Source organism: Octodon degus, unplaced genomic scaffold, assembly GCF_000260255.1.
Source record: "Octodon degus isolate 3935 unplaced genomic scaffold, OctDeg1.0 scaffold00499, whole genome shotgun sequence".
Lineage (NCBI taxonomy): Eukaryota > Metazoa > Chordata > Mammalia > Rodentia > Octodontidae > Octodon > Octodon degus.
Window position 1 is genome coordinate 34,485 of NW_004525075.1, and position 24,846 is coordinate 59,330.

Below are 24,846 nucleotides of genomic sequence, written 5' to 3' on the forward strand. Positions count from 1 at the left end.
TTAAAAAATTAAAATATATTTAAAAAATAGGAATAAAAAATTACATATGTTTACAAATAAGTCCAGAAATATAACCATATACAGCACTGATGCAGAAGAGTCCTGGAACTCTCCTTTTTCTGTCTCCTGCATTCATTCACCATCCTCTTCCTTTTTAAACAATCATCTACCCGAGAGACAACATGGCAGCAATTGGCGTGTCATGACAAGCAGCAGGTATTCAGAAGATCAGAATGATAGGCACTCCAAGCATGAACCTACAATTACAAATTGCCATTTTCAATGCAGTTTCTTAGTTCACAGGTGTCAGCATATGTAGTTAATCAGGGGGAGAATCCTTCCAATTAACTGCTAGATTCAAAAATCTTCTGAACCTTCTCAGGATCATTGCCTTATGCATTTTGTACTTACAACTGTATGGCTTGCCTCTGTCATGTTTCCTAGATCTTGTCCTTGCTCTCTCTTGTCTATTCCTCAAGTTCTTGCTTTCCTTTTAATTGCATTATACCTTTTTATTTGTGTTTCTTCTTTTGAGTTCTTATACTAGGGAAATAATATTTACACATGTGTGTCTGATTTATTTCATGTGTGAGTATATCTTCAAGTGGCAACCACTTAAATACAAAGCCCTCAAGTTTATCATTATTTATAGCTGAGTAATATTCCATTGTATAAAAATACCATATCTTCTTCACCCATACCTTAGGTGCTGGGAATCTTGGTTGTTTCCAAGATTTAGCTATCATAAATTGTGCTGCTATAAACATAGACACACATATATCACTATGGTATAATATTTCCAGATCCTCCGGGAAAATTCCCAGTAGAGGAATAGGAGGTTTAAAAATGGTTTCTAGTCCACGTTTTCTAGAGTCCCCACAATAATTTCCATAATGGTTGCACCAGTGTACATTCACATCAACAGTGGAGAAGGGTTCCTTTTTCCCCACAATCTCTCCAACATTTGTTGTTGGTTGATTTTTTTTATGATAACCATTCTTTCTGGTGTGAGATAGCATCTCGATGCTATTTAATTTGCATTTCACCAATGGCTAGTGATGCGGAGCATTTTTTCACATATTTATTCACTTTTTTAATTTAATCCTCTGAGACCTGTGTGTTCATTTTGGATGCCCATTTCTGGATTGAATCTTTAAATTTTGGGGCCCTAGTGTTTTTAGTTGTTTATAAATTCTAGACAGCAGACTCTTGTCTGAGTAATTATTTGTCAAGATATTTTCCACATTGGTGGATTGTCTTTTCACTTTGTTGGTAATTTCTTTTGACATGCAAAAAACTTCTCAATAAGAGCAGGCCCCAGTTGTTAATTATTTGAAGTATTTTCCATGCAATTTGATTTTTGCTCATGAACACTTTGCCTTCCCCTATGTCTTCAAGAGTTCCTCCTACTTTCTCTTCCAGAGATTTAGTGTCTCTGTTTTAATTTTTAGGTCTTTTCTCAATTTTGAATTTAGCTAGACCTGGGTCAAGTTTTAATTTTTGGCATGAAGAGAGCAGGTTTTTACAGCACCATTTGTCAAAGAGGCTATCTTTCTTCCAGTGAGTATGTTTCGCCCCTTTGTCAAAATTAAGATGGCTGAATGTGCTTGTAGAGGCTTCAGCATCTTCTAATCTATTTCATTGATCCTCAGGTCCATTTCTTTACCAGTACCATGGTGATTTTTTCACAGTAGTCTTGTAGAATATTTTCAAATCAGGAATTGTAATGCCTCCTTTCTTGTCCTTTTTCCCCCAGGATTGCCTTTGCTATTCTAGGTCTTTTTTTGGTTCTGAATAAATTTTAGGAACAATTTGTCTAGGTTTGTGAAGTGTGTGGTAGAAGATTGATAGAGATTGCATTAAACCTGTACAGTAATCGTGGGAGTATGTCTATCTTCATGATGTTGGTTATTCCTATCCAGAAGCATGGAATATCTTTCCATTTTCTGAAATCCTCTACAATGTCTTTTTTATGAGTACTGTAATTTTCCTGAAAAGATCTTTGACTTTTATAGTAAGATTCATTCCAAGGTATTTCATTTTTTCTCGTTACTATTATAAAAGGTATTGTATCTATTACTTCTTGTTCAGTGTTTTTGTTATCTTTGAAGAAGAATGCTATTGACTTTTGGGTATTGACTTTGTATCATTCTATGCTACTGAATTTCTGTATTAATTCTTGTAAGTACTTTTTGGAGTTTTTTGATTCTTGCAAATAAACTATCATGTCATCTGCACATAGTGATAAATTAATTTCTTTACATATTCTTATTTTTTATTTCTTTCTCTTGTCTAATGGTTCTAGCTAATGATTCCCGAACCATATTGAATAGGAGTGGTGATAGAGGACATCCTTGTCTTGTACCAGATCGAAAAGTAAAAGATTTCATTTTTTGCCCATTTAGAATTATGTTAGCCATTGAATTTTTATAAATGGCTTTTACCAGGTTGAAGTTGAGGCCATGTATTCCAATTTTCTGTAGGACTTTGAACATGAATGAGTTTTGAACTTTGTCAAAAGCCTTTTCTGCATCAATGGAGATGATCATGTGGTTTTTAGTTTTCGCTCTATTGATATAGTGTATTACATTTATAGATTTTCAAATATTGAACGATCCTTGCATCCCTGGGATGAATCCTACCTGGTCATGGTGTATGATATTCTTGATGATTTGCTGTATTCTCTTTTCTAGTATTTTATTGAGGATTTCGGCATCTATGTTTGTGAGGGAAATTGGCCTGTATTTCTCTTTTTCAGTTCTGTATTTTCCTGGTTTTGGTGTCTATGTAATACTTGCCTCCAGGAATGATTTTGGAAGGATTACTTCCTTTTTAATTTCATTGAAGATTTTGAGAATTACAGGGACTACATCTTTTGCAAATTTCTTGCAAAATTCATCTGTGAATCTATCCAGATCTAGACTTTTCTATGTCCGTAGGTTTTTAATTACATCTCGTATTTTATTGGCTTTTGTTGGGCTATTGAGAGTGGTTATACCTTGTCGATTCAGTTTTGGTAATTTGTTCTTTTCTGGGAATCTGTTCATTTCCTCTGTGTCTGCTATTCTGTGAGAGCAAAGATTCTCAAAGGAGGTATTGATAATCTTCTGAATTTCCACTGGATCTGTGGTTATGCACTTTTCATTCCTTATTGCTTGTATTTTGATTTTTTTCTTTCCTTTTTTTGATGAGCTTAGCTAGGGGCTTATCTATTTTATTTAATCTTTCAAAGAACCAGCTTTTTGTTTCATTAACTCTTTGAACTGTTTTCATCTTCTCAATTGAATTAATTTCTGCTCTAATCTTTATGATTTCTCCCCATTTTTCGGCTCTGAGTTTGGCTTACTCTTCCTTTTGTAGTTGTAGGATTTGTAGCATTAGTTTGTTTATTTGTTCTTATTGTGTTTTCCAAATGTGTGAGTTCACAGCTATGAATTTCCCTCTGAGAACTGCTTTCATCATATCCCATAAATTCTGATAATTTGTGCTCTAATTTTCATTGTGGTTGAATTTTTGGTTTATAGATATTATTGAATTTTTTTGTTTAATTTCTTCTGTGACACATGGATTGCTGAGTAGGATGTTGTTTAATTTTCATGTATTTAGGCTTTTTTTCTGGTTCCTTTCGTCATTTATTTAGAGTTCATTGTACTGTGATAAGATAATATGCATGGAATAACTTCTGTTTTCTTTCATATACTTACACATGACTTATGGATCAGTGTGTGGTCTATTTTAGAAAATGACCATTGTGCAGCTGATAAAAATGTGTATTCATCTGTGTTTGTGTGGAACACTCTGTATATGTCCACCAAGTCCATTTGTTTCAAGCACTCATTCAGTGTCTTATTTCTTTGCTAAGGTTTTGTCTGGTTGACCTATCCTTTTGGAATAAGTTGGTGTTAACGTCTCCTTTTTAAATTGTGGTATTGTATATTAGATTTTTCATTTCCATTAAGATTTGCTTTATATACTTGTGTGCTCCCGTGTTTGATGCATACATATTTATGAGTGTTACCACTTCCTCTTGTATTTTTCCCCTAGCCAGTATATAGTGGCCTTTTTTATTACGTTTGATTATTTTGGTTTGAAGTTGAAACTGTCTGAGTATAGGATTATTACCGGTGCTTTTTTCTGAGATGCTGGGGCATGTAGTATTGTTTTCCATTCTTTGACTTTCAGTCTATGAATGTCTTTTTGAGTTAAGTGTTTCTTGCTTACAGCATATTTTTGGATTTTGTTTCTTAATCCACTGTGCCAGTCTTTTTCTCTTAATTGGGGAATTTTTTCCATTTACATCAATGATTATAATTGAGATGTATTGACTTATGATTGACATGTTATTTACCTATTGTTGCTTACTCCTTTTTCTTCTGTGTTTAATTGTTTGCCCTGTTTATTTGATTGCTTCTGATCTCATTCGTGGATTTCTGATCATTTTGTTCCCTCACTAGATCATCTTTGAGAAACCTGTGTAGGGCTGGTTTTTCATCATGAATTTCTTTAGTTGTTCTTTGTCATTGAAATTTTTCACTTCTCTGTTAAACTTAAAAGAGTTTTGCAGTGTGTACTTGTCTGGCTGGAATTTGTTTTCTTTCTTTCTTTCTTTTTCTTTTTTTTTGACTTATTTTTTTCCCATAATTTTATTGAGAAACAAATAGCAACAAGACAGTTTCTAACCAACTTGGTAGGACAGTTTCAATAATTAAAACATTGCATACATTCTTGGAATTTGTTTTCATAGAGAATTTGAAGTTCTCTGTTCTATGCTCTTCTTTCCTTCATGGTTTGTGAAGCGATGTCGGCCGTAATTCCTTTGGTTTTCCTTTGAATGTGATCTGCTTCTTTTCTCTAGAACCTTTTGGTATGTTATTGTGCTGGATTTCTCTGATCTTGACTATTATATGTCTCATTGTTTTTCTAATTTGGTTGAGTTTACTTGGCTTTCTGTATGCTTCCGTTACCTGAATGTCAGATTGTTTTCTCATATTTGGGAAGTTTTCTGCTATTACTTCTGTCCATATTTTTTTAATATCATTTATATTGACTCCTTTCTCATTGATACCTATTAGTCTTACATTTTTCATCTTTGCATCATCTTGCAAGAGATGGATTATTGTTTCCTTCATCCTAGTTGTTTTTAAGAGATCTTTTGTTACCTTTTCACTAGCTACACCAGCATCTTCAAGATCTTAAACACTGTCTTCACTTTCACTCAAATGGTTTTTCAAGCTTGTGATTGAGATTGTAAGGTCCTTTATATCTCTTTGACTCTGCTTAATGTGATCTATTTCTTTTCCATTTTGCTCATTCAGGGAATCCATCATTTTTTAATCTCTTCTACTTTTATCAACGTCTTCTTTAGAAGCAGGTATTAATTCTTTTACTGCAGAGGTTTTTCAGATTGGGTTTCCTCCATATGTTTCTGTATTTGATTCTTTACTTCAGATGTTATGAGTTCAGAGAATTCTTTTTTATTTCTGAAAAGAATTCTGTTTTGTGTTCCTCTACAGCTTTCTATTGTTGCTTATTTACTTTCAACTCTATTAATTCATACATTTCATCTGAGCTTGTTTCCTCTGCACTTGTTCTGGGTAGACATAGGGTTTCCTCCATATGATTCTGCATTTGATTCTTTACTGCAGATGCTATTAGCTCAGGAATTTATTTTTTCATTTTCAATCTGAGTTCCTCTATACCTTTTCTGCAGTTCTTTATTTCGGAAGCTGTTGATTCATTGATTTCAGCTGTGTGATTCCCAATTTGTTCTGTGTTAGTGTTCTGTGCACTGTTAATGGCTAGGCTTTGGGTCTGAGATTTCATTTTGTTTCTTCTCATTGTCATTTTGTATAGCACTGTCTTCTGTTCTTTGTTGTAGAGCTTTGGTGCAGTTATAACCTTAGCACCTACTGAAGTTCAGGTGCTGATCTACAAAGTTTCAATTTATCCAGTTGTGCCTGGCTTGGCTGCTGTGCTCATCTTCTTCCTTCTGCTTCCCTTTGGAGTGAACCTGTTGTGCCCCCTCTGGCAAGATGTTCTGCTCCTGGACTAGTTGGTTGGTTCTGTCCCTTACTCTCTATGCAAGGACTGCAGCTGCAGAGTTTTATCCTAGGCCTGTATCCTAGGCCTGAGCTGAGTCTGAAGGGGACAAGGTCGAGGAGGGAGGAAAGGAAGCTCTCCCACACATGCTCGGGGCCTGGGATAAGGCTGGATCTAGGGGTCCCGAGAAAACTGCAAATTTCTCCCTCACTGGGCAGGAGTGGGAGGGACTGTGCAGTGGTGGTTGTGTCCCAAGGGAATGGAAGATGGTCCCACCCATTCTGTGCCTGGTTTGGACCGGTCAGGTCCTGCTGGTGCAGGGAAGCCAGAAGCTCTCCCACACACTCACTGTTCCTGGGTTCGCGCTGGCTCGACAGATAAGCAGACAAAATTTTTGAGTCATTTCCATTGTATTTTACTCCCCAGACCCAATCCTGGTGATCAAAGAGGTATGAACACAAGTCCTTCTAAAATCTCACACTTTTACACTTTTGTGAGATGAACTTTAGATCAAGAGTGTCATCAGGACAGAAGGCCATGTTCAGCACCAAGGAGAGCCTGAATGTGCTGGCCAGGTTGGCATGCTCTACATCATAGATCTTGATGTAGCCGTCATCTGATGCAGTGAAGAGGAGCTGCAGGTCCAGAGAAAAGGTCAAAGAATCGATGGGCATGGGATGGCTTCCAGCATATACAAAAGTTTGCCTGTTGCAATATAAGAAATTGTTCATGATTGAATCTATGGCTCACCTGACTAGGTTCTTCCAGTCAGGAATATTGGCAATTGACAATGAACTTTCCTATCATGTCCAAAGAATTATGTTTTTTTCCACTTTACATACCAAAGTTCTTCACTTTTCCCACATAAATTCCTGTTGCCAGATAACAGGATTCTTGAGAAAAGGCCAAAGTCCAGGCTTCCACAGGTCTTGCATCTATGGACTGTATCTGTTTGCTATTTCCTAAGTCTCAGAGATGAATGTGTGCATCCAGACAGCTGGATGCAGCCATGGGCAGTATATGGCTGATGTCTACAGATGTCACCCCCAGCTGTGACTCTCCAGGATCCACTGCTTGTCCAGCCTCTCATCAGAACATTTCCAGACCTTCACTAGGTCATTCAGAGATCCTGGAACTACTCTGCTTCAGTGTTTTTCTTCTTGTTTGTCCACCAGGTGACAGACCAAATAGTATAATTATGGGCTTTCTCTTCTTTGAAGAGAATATTGTTCTGGTTGGTCATGTCCTCAACCAAGAAGAGAGGCTACAGGCCAGACAGTTTGCAGCACTTCTCTCCATCTTATTATTTGTTCTATTAATTTCCAGATGTGTTTACTTCCTACACCATGCTGTTTTTGTTCCAGTAACTGTAGTATCACTTAAAATGTCAAATTGTGCTTTTCTCCTTGCCTTTGTTGCTCAGAAATGTTTTTGTTATGCTAGGTCTCTTCAGGCTCCAAATAAATTTCAGGAATATTTTCTCTAATTCTTGTAGATATTTTCTCTAATTTCTCTTGGAATTTTTATCAGGTTTGCTTTAAATCTCTATAATTTTATTGGGAGTCTTTTCATTTTAAGCTTGCTCTTCCTACAGATGAACAAGTGATATTTTTCCAGTTTCTGATATCTTGTTTTTTTTGTTGTTGTTGTTTTCAGAGTACTTGGTTCACAATGTATGTGTTCTTTTACTTCCTTTGTTAGATTGATTCCTATGTAGTCCATTTTTTGATGTTGCTATTGCTTTCCAACATGACTTCTATCAAAGGTGCATGTCATTAGTTTTCTGGGTGAAGGCCTCTGAAAATCATCTACTCTTCAACATTTCTCATCTCAAAGCAACTAGATAGAAACTACATCCATTATCTTCTAACTCAAATTAGGGCTACCACTTCCAAGATGTCCATTTTATATTATGGGTACCTATGTTATGCAGAACTCAAAGATGACAGAGAAAATTAAGGACATCATAATTTTGTCTGGAGGAATATCTGAGAATGATCAGTCCTCACGATAAAAATGCAATGACTGGGTGTACATGATTCCCCAAGTGATAAGTAATAAGTTGGAAGAATATTATAATTAGTATTCCACTTAGACCACGAATTTCAGCCATGGTAGGGGGCTGGTCACACTAAATTACAGTGTGTGCATATGGGGAAGTCAGGGATCAAGATGAAGTGACAATATTGATGGTACAAGTGGTACTGGTAGATATCAGGTCCCTATGGGATAGACATTGATTTCAGTGGTTACTCAAATTTTATTAACAAGTGAGGAATGCAGAAGGGGGGTCGTGATTTGTGGGACAAGGGAAAAGTTCATGGAAATTATTACCGATGGCCCCAGATTTTTTGAATCTTATATTATCCTTAGATTTTCTCTTACCTTAAGAGCACTGTGGTTATGCGACTTCTCCGCCATCCAGCCACCATGAGAACCAGTCATATAGTTTCCTCTTACTTTATTTGAGGTAACACTGGCCTCAGTTTTATAGCATAGTCTGAAGAATAGTAAAATGATATTTCATATTGTCTGGTCCTCAAAATCCCCAAAACTGAGAATCATCAGTCACACAGGTGAGGGGATCAGAGAATCTGTATGTAACCTTTCCCAAAATTGTCTTGTTCTTTCCATGTACCCTTTCTACATGACTCACTTTGTTTTTGAGCTAATATTATCAAAGCCTCTATATGTACTTGAAAGCTGCTAAGTTTGTTATAGCTTGATGCACACTGAAACCAAATTATAGTGTTGCTGTACAAGTGGCTTTGGTGGCACTTGGGATCTTTCCTATCTCTCTCCTTAAAATTTTCCCACAATTATCCTTCATTCCTTGGAATTCTTTTCTTAGATGTGAAGGCAAACAAATTCAGCACACTTGATATTTAAAAGGTGGGAGTTATATCAAGACTGTAAACTCCTCAGGATCATAATACAGAGCTGCTAAATATTTTAATATGTAATATAAAAATAAATGTTTATTTTCAATGTATGATACATATTATCAAAGTGAAATGTAGTTTGATTTTTATTTTATTTGGTCATTTGGGTATTTTCAACATAAAATGCAGCATTTTCTAAAACTTTAAGAGTAAGTACTTGGGTGGAAATCAATCATATGCCAACCCACATGAAAATTCATTATCAAAGTTGTTCTGAAGCATTCAGAGAAGATGAAGAAAAGCCATAAGCTTAAAGTTTTTCCACTGTCTTAGTGTCTGCTGACAATCACTAGCAGAGACAGCTAGGATGGCTGAGGGGGCCAAGGTTCCTGAGTACTTGGCTTGTGCAATCTCTCACTTCTAGAAACTTATCTTGTTTGTACACGTGAATGGATTCATATTTTATCTTATTGCTTAGTATAAATTCAATTATATACAATATTTAATTAGATCTCGAATAATTCCATGCAATCTATATAATTATGATGAATGTAAGTAAACCTTTACAAGTGTAACATGAACATCTGTATAATTAAACCTATATAATGTCATCTATAAATATTCATAAATTTATATAATCATTTTAATACATGTATTTTACAATATATATTTATATGGTTTTTTTAATGGTATTCACCAGACAGTGACTATATTTAAAGCAAATCAATTAGGGGTCTCTAAATGATTGTTTACCTTGCAGGACCAAGAAGGTAGCAAGAAGCTTATTTGTGGGCTCATTATCATCTATAAATCATGTAGTATGGGCACGAGCCAAAAATAGAAACAATTTGTTCCCATAGAAAATATTGTTGATGGTAGTTTAAACCGATGGAAATTCACTGGAAGTACGACACAGTCATGGATGTGTCTCAAAAGTGTCAAAGATTCTGGAACAATTTTAATAACTGAGGCATTTCTGGAATGTAGCCAGTATTTTCCTTCCACTGTTCACTAAATCACAAGTACAGCTATTCTTTCTCTGTTTTCTGGCTACATTTCCATCTCAGGCTTCTCCTGGAGCCCCTGAACTAATTAAGTGATTCATCTTAGTAGACCTTTTCTCTTCACCACTGTGGGGCCACAGTGTAGTGTGTGATGTGAGAGGAGCAGCAGGAGGAAATATGATAAAGTATGTAATGAAGTCACATTTTCAAGGTTAACAATCAAGGTAAACAGAAACCTGGATCTCTCATTGGTCTTGGAACAAGGCAGGCAGCCAATCTCAGGTGTGGCAAGAGATAAATGGCCTGCACAGGACCCTCCTTTGATTTGCGCTGAGGGAGAGAATCACTTTTGCTTCAGAGGCAAGATGGTATTTAATGAAATAAAGTAAGTAGTGATGCCCTGTGCTGCATAGGAGGTGAGCAGGAATGACTTTCCAGCTGTTCAACAGTTCAATGTTCTGGCTTCACTTCACTTTACTTTTAAAATGTGGCAGGGTGTGCTGCGGAGAGAGTAGAATGATCTAATGCCTGCTTGGAAAGTGCAAGGATTTGAGTTAGATGCCTGCTATCACCTGCCATTCATGTCAGCACCATTCAAGCAACTGCACCCAGGCATTTTGGAGCATGCCTCTAATACCAGCACTGGGAGGCTGAGACAGGAAGATTAGTATGATTAGCTATGCAGTGACCTTAACTAACTACCTTACTAAATAAATAAATATATATTGAACAACAAAATGAAACTATTTTGAATTCAACTCCACAAAGAAAGCAGACTCAGCTCTCAGAGTGGCATTTTAAGGTCTTCTACGGAATAGGAACTGATGCCATTTCCATACACTGGAAAAACTTTAATTTGCAGACTCCACTCCATGCTGTATATTTTCCAGGTCCGAAAAGCTTTTCAAATGAGCCTGGGAGCTGGGGAAATGGTAGATGCCACCCTTCGACACTAGGGCTTCCTAAGGGGTAGTGTAATCAGGACTGATATCAGAGTATCAAACTCCAACACAATAAAAACTCCTGGAGATGTCTATCTGGGGTCAATGGAAATGTATTCTGCGACAATTCTAGATCTCAACTTAAGGAAGCCACGTTGTGCACGTTTGTTTTGTGAAATATTCTTTTTGGTGTTTCTTTGTCTTCTCTAGAAATGTTTAATAATTCTTTCATTACATTTTTCTTTTTTCTTTTTACTGTGTGGGAGATTTTTTCTCATCTTATTTCCTCTATATCTTTCTGCAGTTCTTTTGTTACCTCAGTAGCTATTGTTTCAGAGATTTCAGGTGTGTGACTTCCCATTTCTTCTATGCTGATATCTTCTGTATTTGTTCTGGGTGGGCTCAGATCCTGAGATTGCAATTTTCTCCTTTTTGTCATTTTCTGTTTTACAAATGACACTTTTTATTTCTTTTTGTCCATTTCTATTTCTTTATTTTGATTTCTTTGATATTGTTCCATGAAAGTTTTTATAGTAGATAGCTATATAACCCTAGTGAGAGAGCCTCTCTGTAAGAGTCTGTTTTTCAGTTATCTCTCTTGTGTCAGAGATTCTTGTTTGGTGTGTTCAGAGATTTTGCTTTCTCTATTAATTGAGAGTGAGATAATATTTTCCATTAGGTACTGTCTGTCCCTCAGTTTAAGGCTGTGTAGCAAAGCAGATCTTAAATTGGGCATTGTATTTAAATTAGTTTCCCTAAGTTCTGTCTGGGCAAATCCCCTTTTTGTATCTGGAGTCTACCAGACAGACTACCTCACCTCAGGTACCTGCTGCCTCCTCTGTGCCAGTGATGCTACTGGAGGTCTGGGCCTCGGTCTGCGTTTAGTTGGGCCCAGCAGGACACATCTATTCAACTGATCTAGATCTACTTAACTTGAACTTGACTGGAAGGACTGTTCTGCTTGCTGAGTTTGGCTCCTGCCAGCTGGGTCCACTCCAGGTGGACCACTAGGCCCCACCGGCTGTGTGTCCTGTGGTCCACTCCAGGTGGACCACTAGGCCCCACCGGCTGTGTGTCCTGTGGCTCCTATCTGGTTGGCATGCTGAGGTGGAGGAGACCTGCTTCATCCCATTGCTTCAGGTTCTGTGGCTCATTCCTGCTAGATTGACTGCAGTAGAATGACCCCTCCAGGTCCCCCTGGCTGCCATTCCTCAGGCTTCTTCCTGGTTAGACCTGCTGAGGTGAAGTTTGACTTCTTGATGATAGCCATTCATTATTGGGTCAGATAAATCTCAGTGTTGTTTTAATTTACATTTCTTTAATTACCAATGAAGTTAAATAATTTTTTACATATTTATTTGCCATTTGTATTTCCACATGTGAGAAGTGTGCATTCATTTCAGATGCTCATTTTTAAATTAGGTTTTTGGATTTTGGTGTCCTGATTTTTAAAGATTCTTTGTAGTTGGAGATAGAAGTCCTTTGTGAAATGGATGTGGCTAAATTTTTCCTCAAAATATGAATTTTCTTTGTACTCTGATGGTGATTTATTTTGACTTTCAGAACCTTTTAAATAAGATGAGTTTCAAATAAGATGTTAATTTTTCTTTTATTATTTCCTGTGCAGGTTGTTTTTGGTTTAGTTAATGGTGACAGACATGAGTCTAATTTTAGTCTTCAGCATGTGGAGAACTAGTTTTCCAATTGCTGTCTATTAAAGAGGCAATATGACTTCCAGTGAGAAAGTTTGGTCCCTTTGTCAAAGATATAGTGGCTGAATGAATTTGTAGTTGTCTTTGCAATCTATTCCATTGATTCTCAGGTTGTCATTACCATTCTGATTTTATCACAGTAGCTCTAGTGTAGCATTTCAGTCAGGGATTAAAAATGTCTTCTTATTTCCTTTGTTGCCCAAGACTGCTTGTGATATTTGAGGTCTCTTCAAGTTTCCCTTAAATTGTAGGAACGTTTCCTCCAGATCTGTGAGGTCTAGTAGTGATATTTTCATTGGAAATTGTTTGAATCCTCATAGTACTTTTGGGAGTTTGGCCATTTTCATAATGTTGGTTCTTCCAATCCAAGAGCAAGGAATATGTCTCATTTTCTCATATCCACTTCAATCTGTTTTCTAAGAGTACTGTGATTTTTGTTAATTCCTAAATATTTTGCTTTGTTTAGGTGTTATCATGTTAAGCCATGATTTCCTTAATTTTTCTTCATGTGTTCCTTTTTTGTGCACAGCAATGCTATTCATGTTTGCACATTAGTTTTGGTATTGAACTTGGATAATCTGCAATACACTATTTGGTGTTTTCGGGGTCTTCTATATAAAGAATTATGTCATCTGTAAATAATGATAATTTCAATTCTTTTCAATCATTATTCCTATTGTATCTCTCATCTAAATGTTCTGGCTAATGTTTTGAGAACTATATTGAATTGGAGTGGTGACATTGTACATCCATGTCTTGTTCCTGATTTTAAATTGAAGGCCATTGTTTTTTGTTCATTTAGTATATAATGTTGGCTACTGACTTTTTATAGATAACATTTATTAGCTTGAGATAAAGACAATCTATTTCAATTTTCTGTAGGGATTTTTCTTTTATCACGAATGAGTCTTTGTCAAAAGATTTTTCTGCATCTATTGAGATGATCATATGTTTGTCTTCTTTCAGCTTGTTAATATACTATATTATTTTATGAATTTGCACATATTGAACCATCTTTGAACTACTGGAATGAATAACACCTGTTCATAGTATATAATTTTGTACATGATTTGCTGCATTCTGTTTGATTGCAATTTATTGAGGTTTTTGCATACATGTTCTTTAGGAAGATTGGCTTGGAGTTCTTGTGGTTGGGTCTTGCTCTTGTCTTGGTATGAGAGTAATACCTCCAGAAATGAACCTAGGAGAGTTGTTTCACTACAAATATCTTTAGATGTTTTGAGAGTACTTGAAATAAAAATGTCTTGAAATTTTTTTGTAGAATTCAGCTATAAATCCATGAGGACCTGGCCCCTTTTCTTCTTGGTAGGTTTTTTATTACATTTTCAACTTCATTGCCTGAAGTTGAAATACTGACAATTTTTCTCTCTTCCTTTTTTAGTTTTAGCCATTCATTTATACCTAAGAATCTGTTCCTTGTTTTTTACATCATGTGACAGTAACATTATTTTATTAATTTTATTGAGAAAGAAATAACAATGAGACAGTTTCAAAACTGGTCAGTGGGACAGTTACAATAATTAAAAATTGCATATTGTCTTCATAATAGTTACTCATAGTACAAGATTCATACATGATATCTTCTCTAAATATTATTAGTTCAAACCTTTCTTCTCATTGAACTAAGAGAAAGTAACTGTATATCTATGCTGATATATATATATAGATCCAAAATAGTCCTTCTTTTATATCCCCTTTTTGTTTACTTTTGTCAGAGATGGATATTACATTACCATTCATATATTCTATGTGCATGAATTCAACATAGTAATCCAATAAGTCCAATAGTCCATAATAGTAGTGGGTTACCCACAAGACTACCAATGTCAGAAGTTTTAGCTTGAGCCTTTTACAGCTCAGCATATTAATATTGGTTTTACTTTTTATGCCCCATTTTTATGCTTTTCTGCTGGATGGCTAAGACCAAGATAAAGCAAGAACTATATACCAAAAACTGTAATGCTTGTATCTGACAAGGTCAGTCGAACCCCCTCAGGATTTGTCCTGAAATGCTGCACAGAAATTTGTAGATCCTATGTCAGTGTCAGCCATGTGGATGAGGAATAGCCATTGCTTGACCAATTTGCTCTCTGTGAGGGATCGATCTAAGATGGCGACTGTGGAACCGAAAACCAATCTCTGTGAAAGACTGAACATTTTCTCTCTACGTGATTCTCTTCAGGGACACTGTACTTCATCGATCACTATCCTCTGTGGTCCCATCATCTTCTTGATTAGAAAATTTGGGGCACCACTAAGTTATAAGATGCTACATTAGAGGTTCTATTATGACCTGAGTTCTAACTGACCTTTAAGTATTAGTGCCACAATGTTGACAGTCCATGTAGCCCTTCTTTTTCTCTAATATTCTAAAAACTGAAGTTGTTAGCCCTCCAGAAAGGAAGCTTAATGATATTATTACCCTAAAACATAAGCTGTTGAGCTTAACATTAGTATCTGCTTGAATATCAAACACCTTAGAGATAACAGCTTCTAATGTCATAGCAATTACTGCTGTACTCTCTCTCAAGTGAATGTTTGTTGAGAAAAAACAAAAAAAGGTAATAAATGAAAGAAGACACACAAAAAATGTCACAGGACTGTCCTGCTACAATATTGTATATGGTTAGACTTCTAAATTTCTGTATAAAATTTTGTTATTGTTTATTTCTATTTTTATCATCATTTTTTTACTTATTTTTTTCACATTCTGTAAGGATTTGAAGTTTAACATATCAATGACTGATGGAAAATACCTGTTGCATGACAGCAGTTATTGATTTCATTTCTTATTACATGGATTTGAATTTTTTTCTTTTTTGATAAGGTTTTACAGGTGTTTATGAATTTTATTTAGTTTTTCAATTTGACTCATTTTTTGTATTGATTTATTAACCTCTTTTGAGAAACTTATTTTCTGATCTTTACAGTTTCTTTGCCTCTTTGAGCTTTAATTAATTTTTGTTTAGTACCTTAGTATGTATACTAACATATATTACAATATTGTGTATTTGTGCTTGTTCTTTTATCTGATGAGAAATTTCTTGCTATAAGTTTCTCTTAGGACTACATCCATTGCACCCCAGAAGTTCTGTTAAGTTACATCTGAATTTTCTTTCCTTTATTTTTCTTTTTTTTTTTTTAATTTTAAGGAAGGGTCTATAGCATGTTCAGGGTCACATTACTAGATCAACTTGTAGTGATCCAACTGTTTACATCCTCCCAAGTGCTGGGATTACAGGCACGTGAACCATGTCCAGGCTCTATTGATGTCTCAGTGAGCCTTGGGGCCAGGCTGGCATGATAGGCCTGGGGATCGAACCACCCACCCCTGCACACCTATATGCAGGCACATTAATCTGCTGAGCCATTTGGCTGGCACTTGAATTTTCATTTGTAATTACTGTTAAGTATTTTCTTAAATTTCATCTATGTTCAATAGATTATTCATTGTTGCGCTGTTTAATTTCCAAGGATTGATGAAGCTTTTGCAATTTCTTTATTTTCAACTGTTTTAGGTATAGAGTCACAGTATGTAGTTCAGGTTGATCTTGAGCATACTATTTAGGCCAGGTTGGCATCAAATTCACAAGTGATGCACCTGTCTCAGTCTCCCAAGTACTAGGATTACAGACATGCACCACCATGCTTAGTTTTAATTAGGTACATTGAAACATTAGAATTAAGATAACTCTCCAGAGCAGATACAAGGACATCTAGGAAGTGGAGATAGGGAAGCCATGTCTTGTCCCATGCCTGGGTGAAAGTGCAGTGTCACTACTCCCATCATATTAACAAAAGATTTATCAGTAAGTAACAAAAATATATTTATTAGGTATAATTTTAAATGTGCACACTTGAAGAAAGTGAGTGGATACCCTGAAGAGAAATAGAGGTATGTGTGGCTTGGTGTTTGTATGGGGGACTTAGAGAAAATGTAAAACTGGTTAGTTAACTGCAAAAGAATATACAGCAAATGTCAGTTATAGAAGAAAAACCACAGTTCTTGTTTGGTGATGAAGATGAATGAACTTCCAATGTGTGTCCCATTCATGGGGAATTGTCTTTGATCTGTAAATGCTGCTGACTATTTATTTCTAAAAGCTTTTATGAGCCAAAATATTCATAGTACAAACTCATCTATGTGGCAGTGTCCAGCACAGATGACAGGAAAATACCAAGGATGTGAAAAGCAGCAGGAATATAGACTAGTTACACATTATTTTTTGTTTTGTTAGCAGAGCCACACAGGCTAGGGCTTCCAGAGCTACAGAGATTCCACAGGAACAATAGATTGGGATTCAGAGATAAGCAAAGTGAAAAAGTAGAAAGCTTGCAAATTACTGCATAAAACCCTCCAAATGTGCAGGTAGTAGAGTCCCCTGTAAGATGAGTGTAGGTAGTAAAGCATGTGACACAGTAAAAATTCTTTGTTTACAGGAGTGCAATACTGAGATAAAAGGGCAGGTCATCAAACTCACCTCAGCTCACAGATGTTCCAATAGCAAACATTTCATGTGTCTGTAGCTTGAATAGCAATTCATAAGGATTTTAATTCTGTTCCTCTTACAAAGCCATTCTCTGTTCTGAAAAACCACAGGTCGAGGAAAGCTGTGTGCATAGTATTCTTCTTTATGTGGCCATTGTGAATATCTGTGCTCTTCACATCCTGCCACATCTTCCCTTTACTTTAGCACTCTTCCTTAAAAATATTAGAGTAATCATTGCTGTTTTTCCTTGTTTTGATTTTGTTAAAGAGAGAGTACACAAAAAAAGTTATTAGAGTATCAAGATGATTTAAACCTGAGACTTCTAATGTTATGTTCCTGTAACTGTATTAAAAAACAGTAAATGGCACGTGAAAATCCTTTATTTAATTTTATATATCTGCATTATATCTCATCACAATTCTTATAAAATTTATTGTCATATGTTTTAAAAAAATTTTGTTGTATAGGGAGATGGTTCAGTGAAATAAGCACTTTTCTGGCAAGAACAAGGGCTGGAGTTCAATCTCCCATTCCACAAAAATAAATAAATAAATAAATAAATAAATAAATAAATTAAAATAAATTAAAATTTTCTTCTTTCTATTATTGTTTATTATTATCACTTTTAAAGAGGTTGGGGCACGGTCTCATTGTGCAGCTCAGTCTCATAGTGATAGTCTAGCTTTTAGCCTCGCCAGCACTGGGATTACAGCCTTGCACCACCATACCTGGAGTCAGGCTGAGCACACCTGAGGGGCAGGACCAGTTTGACATGTGGTGCTGTTGATCAAGTTCTTGTACCTGTGCTTTCCTAAACAGGCACTTAGTCCAGTGAGGTATTTTGCCTTCCCCCCTTTTTTTGAGTCATGAGTTTCAAGAATTGCATTTCACTAGTTTAAGTACTGTATCACTAGATCTATGTTACATCACAGCAAGTTTAGTTTCTGTGCATTTGTCACTGGTTTTGTATGATATTTACATTGGTTATATAGTCCAGATGTCTGACACATGCTGGTCTTTGGGTTCAAACTAGCTGAAATCACTTAATCATAAGAGAAATGAAATGTTTTCATAAAAACACATCATAATTCACATTTGTATTTCTGTCTGCACCAATCCTCATGCTCGGCCAGTTTGATGTATTTACTTTGACCAGTCTGAGTTATCTTTTAACTTCTTGGGTAAATTTTCCATGTAAGTAGACTGGAGTAACAGCAGAAAGTTATACAATATGAAAGGAAATAGAACATTTTACAAAAATGTCCATGAAGTGGATCTCAACTCTGTTACTGCTACAATTTTGCAGTTATTTCCACTCTGGTAGCTGTGGAAAGGTTCTGGTATGGCCCATGGAATACAGCCCTTGGTTGGTTATGAAGAACATATTAGAAGAACTCATCCAGAGAGGACATGAGGTGACAGTTCTGATACCTTCAAGTTTCATTTTTGTTGATGGTAGTGCACCATCTGGTATTAAATTTGAAACATTTGCTACATCTACCAGTGAAGAACAAATGAAAAACTTATACAATGAAATGATCACTATGTGGATGGATATTCTACCAATAAACACATGCTTGGAATACTTTCCAGTGGCTGAAAACATTTTAATGAAATATTCAAGTGTTTGGGAGAATGTTTGTAAAGATGTAGTTTCAAATAAGAAGCTTATGTCAAAACTACAAGAATCAAAATTTGATGTTCTTCTCGCAGATCCCATTGCTCCCTGTGGTGAGCTGGTGGCTGAGCTTTTGAAACTACCCTTCGTGTACAGTCTTCGCTTCTCCCCTGGATTCCAAGTAGAAAAAGTAGCAGGAGGGCTTCCACTTCCTCCTTCTTATGTACCTGTTATGTTGTCAGGCTTAAGTGGTCAAATGACTTTCATAGAAAGAGTGAAAAACATGATCTGCATGCTTTACTTTGACTTTTGGTTTGAAACATTTAATGAGAAAAATTGGAATAAAATGTACAGTGAAATTTTAGGTAAGTCATATTTTAATGAACAGAGGGAGATCTTTACAATACTGTGCTTTTGCAAATAAGTTTGAATGAAAGTACAATAAGAAGAATTTGTACTTTATAGGTAGTGATAATGTAAAAATTGGAATTATCTGTCAATCTCACAGACATAGCAGCAATATTTACATTACAAGGTCAAATAGCAGTCAGAGGCTCTCTAATTGCATAGACAGTTCTGGGATGTCACATAGTTCTAAAATGATGCTTTCAGACTTAAAACTTGCAATTTTATATTAATTTTGTATTCCTTTCATTTGAAATAAGAGTTATTAAGCACTTTCCTAATGTATTTATGAATGAAGACTAGGAGTTGAAAGTGTTACATGTTTGTAGCAAAAATATCTAAGCATTGAGGGAACGACTGTTTTCATGAGCATATCAGTATCCTTACCTAAAATTAACAAGGAAATTTGTGTTATCTAAAGGACAACTGTTCTCTTCTAAAATACGATGTTTTATCACAGACTTATGTGTTATAACTTGGATATTCTGATGATTACACATGCTATGAAGTGTCAGTACCAATCATCCATTTTAGAGGTTTAATATCTTTAGAAGCGTAGCAATTATATATTATATTTTATCATGCTTTTCTCTTGAAAAAAGAATGACTTACAGTGAAGTATAAGGTCAAATCTGTGTTTCTGTGATTTCTGCACATTACTCAAGTGATGTAAACAAATGCTTATAAATGACTAATACGTAGTATCGTACTAATAAATGAACCAAAAGCAATGGGAGTTGCAAAAATTTCAGCCACAGTCTTATAGCAGTCATGGTCACTTGAATTAGTTCTCAATTTGTTTAAGGGTAGAATCTATGGAATTCCTGAAAGACATTTTTCCTTGGCTATGGTAGGCTCACCTAACTCTCAAGCTGAATATTTACTTATAATTGATTAGAGAAAGAAATATTTGCTTTATTGTATAATAATTATTTTAATGTCGGCTTCTGATAGGGAATACAGTGAGGTAATATTACAGACATAGTGTCTTTTGAATCTATTTTTCTCTCAGAAACATTTGACCATTATATAAAATATAAAATTATTATTTCTACACAACCTATATTTGTCATTGAAGATTATCTACATTTTCTACTTTCTTTTCTCCTTTGAAATACAGGAAAACCCACTACATTATATGAGACAATGCGAAAGGCAGATATGTGGCTTATTCGGAGCTACTGGGATATGGAATTTCCTCGTCCAACCTTACCAAATGTTGAGTTTGTTGGGGGACTCCAATGCAAACCTCCCAAACCACTGCCTAAGGTAAATATGTTCTTGCTTTAATTTGTGTTTTAATTTTCAGTGAGAATATTCAGCTCTATTCCTTCAGTCTTGACTCATAATGAGAAAGATATGAGAAAAGGAAAACAGTCGCTTGCTAAATAGCAACTTATATTTTAGTTGGGTTTGGTATCATATGTCTGTAATACTAGAAATCCAGAGACTGAGGTAGTAGATCCACTGGTTCACACAAGCCTGGGTAACATATCAAATTCAATGATTGTATTGCAAGACTTTGTTTGAAAACAAGTATACTTGGATTTCATCTCTAATGGATGTATTTCATTCCCATCAGAAAAAGAACACAGAATGAACCAGAGAAGTTTCAGGATAGTGTCCCTTAAATTTTGTTCCTCATTGTTCACATTACGTTTTTGTTTTTAATTTTATGTATTTAGTGCATGTTCTATAGTGTCTCATGCAGAGATCAGACATAGTGCTCATCTTGTTTTCAGTCTCCCAAGCACTAGACTTAAATGGGCTTGCCACCACTCCCAGTCCCAATTATCCTGTATCTTCCTCTATAGGCCTTCAATTTCACCATGTCATCTGGCTGGCCCTTCATTGTACATATTTTAATTCTATTGTTATTCAAAATATATAAACTGACTAGTGTATCCTGCCATATGTTAAATAAAAGAACATAGACACTGTGCCCCGTTAAAATCTTATATACTATTTGAAAAGATAGAGTAAAATTAAGTAATAAAATTTATGTGAATTATAACTTTAAAGGGAAGCACTAAAATACTAAGAGAACTTTCTTTTTTATTATATTCTGTCCCATTTAAATTGCTAATAACGACAAATGAGCAAGTGCAGGAACAGGCCAAGTGATGAAAAGTAAAGAACCAAAATAGAATTGTTAAAATGATAAGTACAGGTGTCATCTAGATAGTTCAGCTGACTAAAGTCCTTGCTTACACAAGCTTAGGTAGGCACAGGGATCTTTCTTTGAACACTGACACCACATGCCTCTGAAGCCCCATGTCAAGGGCAGGGTGAGCTGACCACAGAGTCGAGGTGAAGTGGTTCATGTCTGTAATTCCAGCTTTGTGGAGGCTGAAATCAGTAGGATCACTGTGAGTCCAAGATCCGTCGTGAGACCTGTAACAACTAAAGATATTTTTTAAAATGTGAAGACCAAATCTCAAGAACTGAAAGCTTATTATGATGCTGATTTTGCAAGTTGGGTAATTTAGAACTAGATCATAGTCAGCCATGTCTAATGAAAACATTAGAGAGACAGAAAAAGAATTGAAATAGGAAGAGATTATCAGATTTCTGCCTTTAAAATAATCCCCAAAGATAGTATCAATGGATGAGATTTCAGAGATGCATTATGGTATAATTGGGAAGCATTAGAAGGTATTTGTAACATGTGACTGCAATCTAGACAAACATATTCATACATATACCATTTCTACTCATACAATTAAATTTGAATTTCTATTGAGTTTCTTGTGAAGGAAATTCAACATATTTGAAAGAAAACAACAGAAGCATTTATTCAGTCATCCAGAATTAATGATGAGTGGGTCTATTGATGTCACTGGTGCCTTGTTTCTGGTATAATTATACAAAGTTTCAGAAGCACTTTAGATGGCATTTCATTAAGTGGGATCTGATGCCCATAAATCTTAAGACAAAAATTCAAGTTACAAAAAATGAAATGCTATAGACTTGTTTAAAAGGCAATGCATAAATGCAGGCAACAAGATTAAGATGAAATGAGGAAATATTATGGGAACCACTGAAGTTCTTTGTTTGTATTTCAGATTACATAAAGAAAACTGTACCACAGCATCCTTGTGAGCCCACAGCAATATTTGTTGTCAAATTTAACATTTCCTTGTTTTGCATGCAGAATCAAGGCCACTACTCGCTTAACATCCTATAATATTACTACTTAGTGTAAAAAGAGATGGATTTTACTGAAAAAGTTATTTAACACCATGGGTCAAGTTGTAGGATACCACAGGAAGTTACCTTCTCAGATATGGTCATGAAATCAACAGTACCTTTCAGAATGTGTGCAAAGAAATATCCACTGTAAAGAAATTAAGTACCTCATAATTCCTATAATTGATGTGAATTAAAATAAACTCTGGGATTGTAGATAAGGACAGTTCTTATGAAAGGACACAAAATCTAACATAGTGTAATTTGTCATATTTCTAAGATATATGTCCAAATGAAATTTCTTACCTGTTTGAGTATATATGTTATTTTTTAAAGTTCTTTTTGTTTACCATCTTATTGGCAGAAATATAAGAACTGAAATCTGATAAAGTGGTAAAAACACAATATTCATTTCGAAGAAAATTTATTAAGTCTTTGCAAGAACTCCACAAGTATACATACATGAAAATTTCTTAATTAATATATATACAGTCTATGCCCATACCACCCTGAATGCACACAATATCATCTAAAATATAGCAGTGTTAGGAGAAGAATTACATGAAGAGAAAAAAGAGAAAAGAACACCAAAAACAGAATAATGGCAATAATAATAATAATAATAATAATAATAATAATTATATCTATTACTACATTGTACAAATTTTCAAATTTTAGTTTTTTTAGAAATTAATAAAATTGTACTTGCATCAGTTCTTAGCAACTTTTAGACTTGCTGTCTATATAGCATAGTAACATTAGTATATGTGAAGAGTCATAACAAAAATGGATAATTCATCTCGAGTAATTATTTATAAAAATATACCCTAGAACTAACCTAAATAACTGAATGCAAGAAATGATTGAAAATTTTTATCTAGCACACCATCACAAATATTTTAGCTAAGATGCATTTTTAACACTAAATAAGCCATAAAAGAAGCTTCAGATTAAATGAAGTATATATGTGTATATTATAACTGTGTGCATGGGTGACAAAAAAATCTTCAATAATGGTTTATGTTCCAAAATAAGAGTAAATGATAAAAAAGGAAGAGAAAATGAATAAATTCAGTTTTCCTAGAAGTAAATGAAAACATAAGAATACAGACTTTAAAAAACCTAATATTGACTTAAAAACATATTAAACAGAAGTTTGTATTTGTACAAGAAATAATTGATTGTGGCATTGATTACACAAACATTTCACTGAAATTATACATTTAAAGATTGTGAAATTTATTCTCATGAAACTTTTATCAGATTTTCCCATAATTGAATTAATTATTTACGTATTTTTTTAAAAATGACACTGTTTTTAAAAGAGTTTGCTGTGTTCTTGTATTTTTTTCTAATGGAAGCAATTCTCTTTGCACAGGAAATGGAAAATTTTGTGCAAAGCTCTGGGGAACACGGAATTGTGTTGTTTTCTCTGGGGTCAATGATCAGTACCATGACAGAAGCCATGGCAAATGCGATTGCTTCAGACCTGGCACAGATTCCACAGAAGGTTGGCAAAGTACTTAATGGCAAAGGTCTATTAGAGAAATTACCAAACTCTGCAAAGATTTGATTTCATAAAAGTGCTCTTTTTACCTACAGGGTAGTTAAATTTTACTTAATAGTGGTTATCACAATGACAACCAGATACTGAAAGAAGTTTGAAATAAATCATATAATTTAAGATTTTCAGGATGTCTTCTCCACTTTATATATCTGAATTTGGGATAGACTTGTTTAATGTGCTTTTCATGGTGATATTCAGAGCAGATAAAAGCAAGAGTGGCCAACTCAGGCTCCAAGTACCCACTGTCCATGTTAATTGAAAAATGACACAAACTAACCTGAGTAAACCTCACCCATATCTGAAGCAGAAACATATTAAAATCCTTTTCCCTTATACAGCTGCTGTCTACTTCCTTTATTCTGGAATCGGTAGATTTTGAAATATTCTGCCAAAAGACTGCTTGTATTTCTTCAGTTTAATGTCCTTCCAATCATGAAAGCAAAAGGAAAGTAACAGTGAAACTGGAAGAAGACTGTCTAGGAAAATGTTCAGAAACCATTTTTATAATAGGGATTACTTTTCTAACATATATGATTCAAGTATAATTTTGAATAGCTAGGAACTACAGTAGATTTTAGTTACTCTCAGATATAAGAGTTCTGTCATCTCTTAAGCCAATTTTTAGGTGCCAACATGATGCTATTTGAAACATTCCCACATTTAATATAGCTCAACTAATAGTAAGTGATGCTCCACTATAGAAAGACTGTTTAGAACTTCTAAGATCAGCATGTCATTTTAGACAAGGTAATGAAATGCTTAGGCTATTTTCATCTATGCTATCAATAGTTTGTGCAGCATCATGGAAGAGGAAAGTGTCCATTGAAGAAAATTTAAACACTAAAATATATGTACTTTTATGGTAAAGCTGCATGCTTAGGATTTGCAAACAAACTCTTATTTCATTAATTCAGTTTCCAATCCTAGTGGTAGTGATAAATACAATGAATTTTCATCAAAATGCCCATTAATATATTT

General features: G+C 35.0%; 2 protein-coding genes and 1 pseudogene across 2 annotated transcripts in view; 2 read left to right on the forward strand and 1 right to left on the reverse strand.

Moving 5' to 3' along the window:
- Positions 1–7,282, reverse strand: part of LOC105741348 — a 17,134-nt pseudogene extending 9,852 nt beyond the window's left edge.
- The window catches only part of LOC101591665 (UDP-glucuronosyltransferase 2B31-like), a 210,242-nt gene that overhangs the window by 10,150 nt on the left and 175,246 nt on the right, over positions 1–24,846 (forward strand). The gene's annotated exons all lie outside the window — the stretch shown is intronic.
- LOC101592314 (UDP-glucuronosyltransferase 2B17-like) overlaps positions 18,348–24,846 on the forward strand; it is an 8,213-nt gene continuing 1,714 nt past the window's right edge. Inside the window, exons 1-3 of the mRNA XM_023708724.1 lie at positions 18,348–19,072; positions 20,233–20,381; positions 23,680–23,836. Coding sequence (XP_023564492.1) covers positions 18,349–19,072; positions 20,233–20,381; positions 23,680–23,836 — 1,030 coding nt within the window. The 5' untranslated portion in view covers position 18,348. The remainder of the gene's footprint in view (positions 19,073–20,232; positions 20,382–23,679; positions 23,837–24,846) is intronic.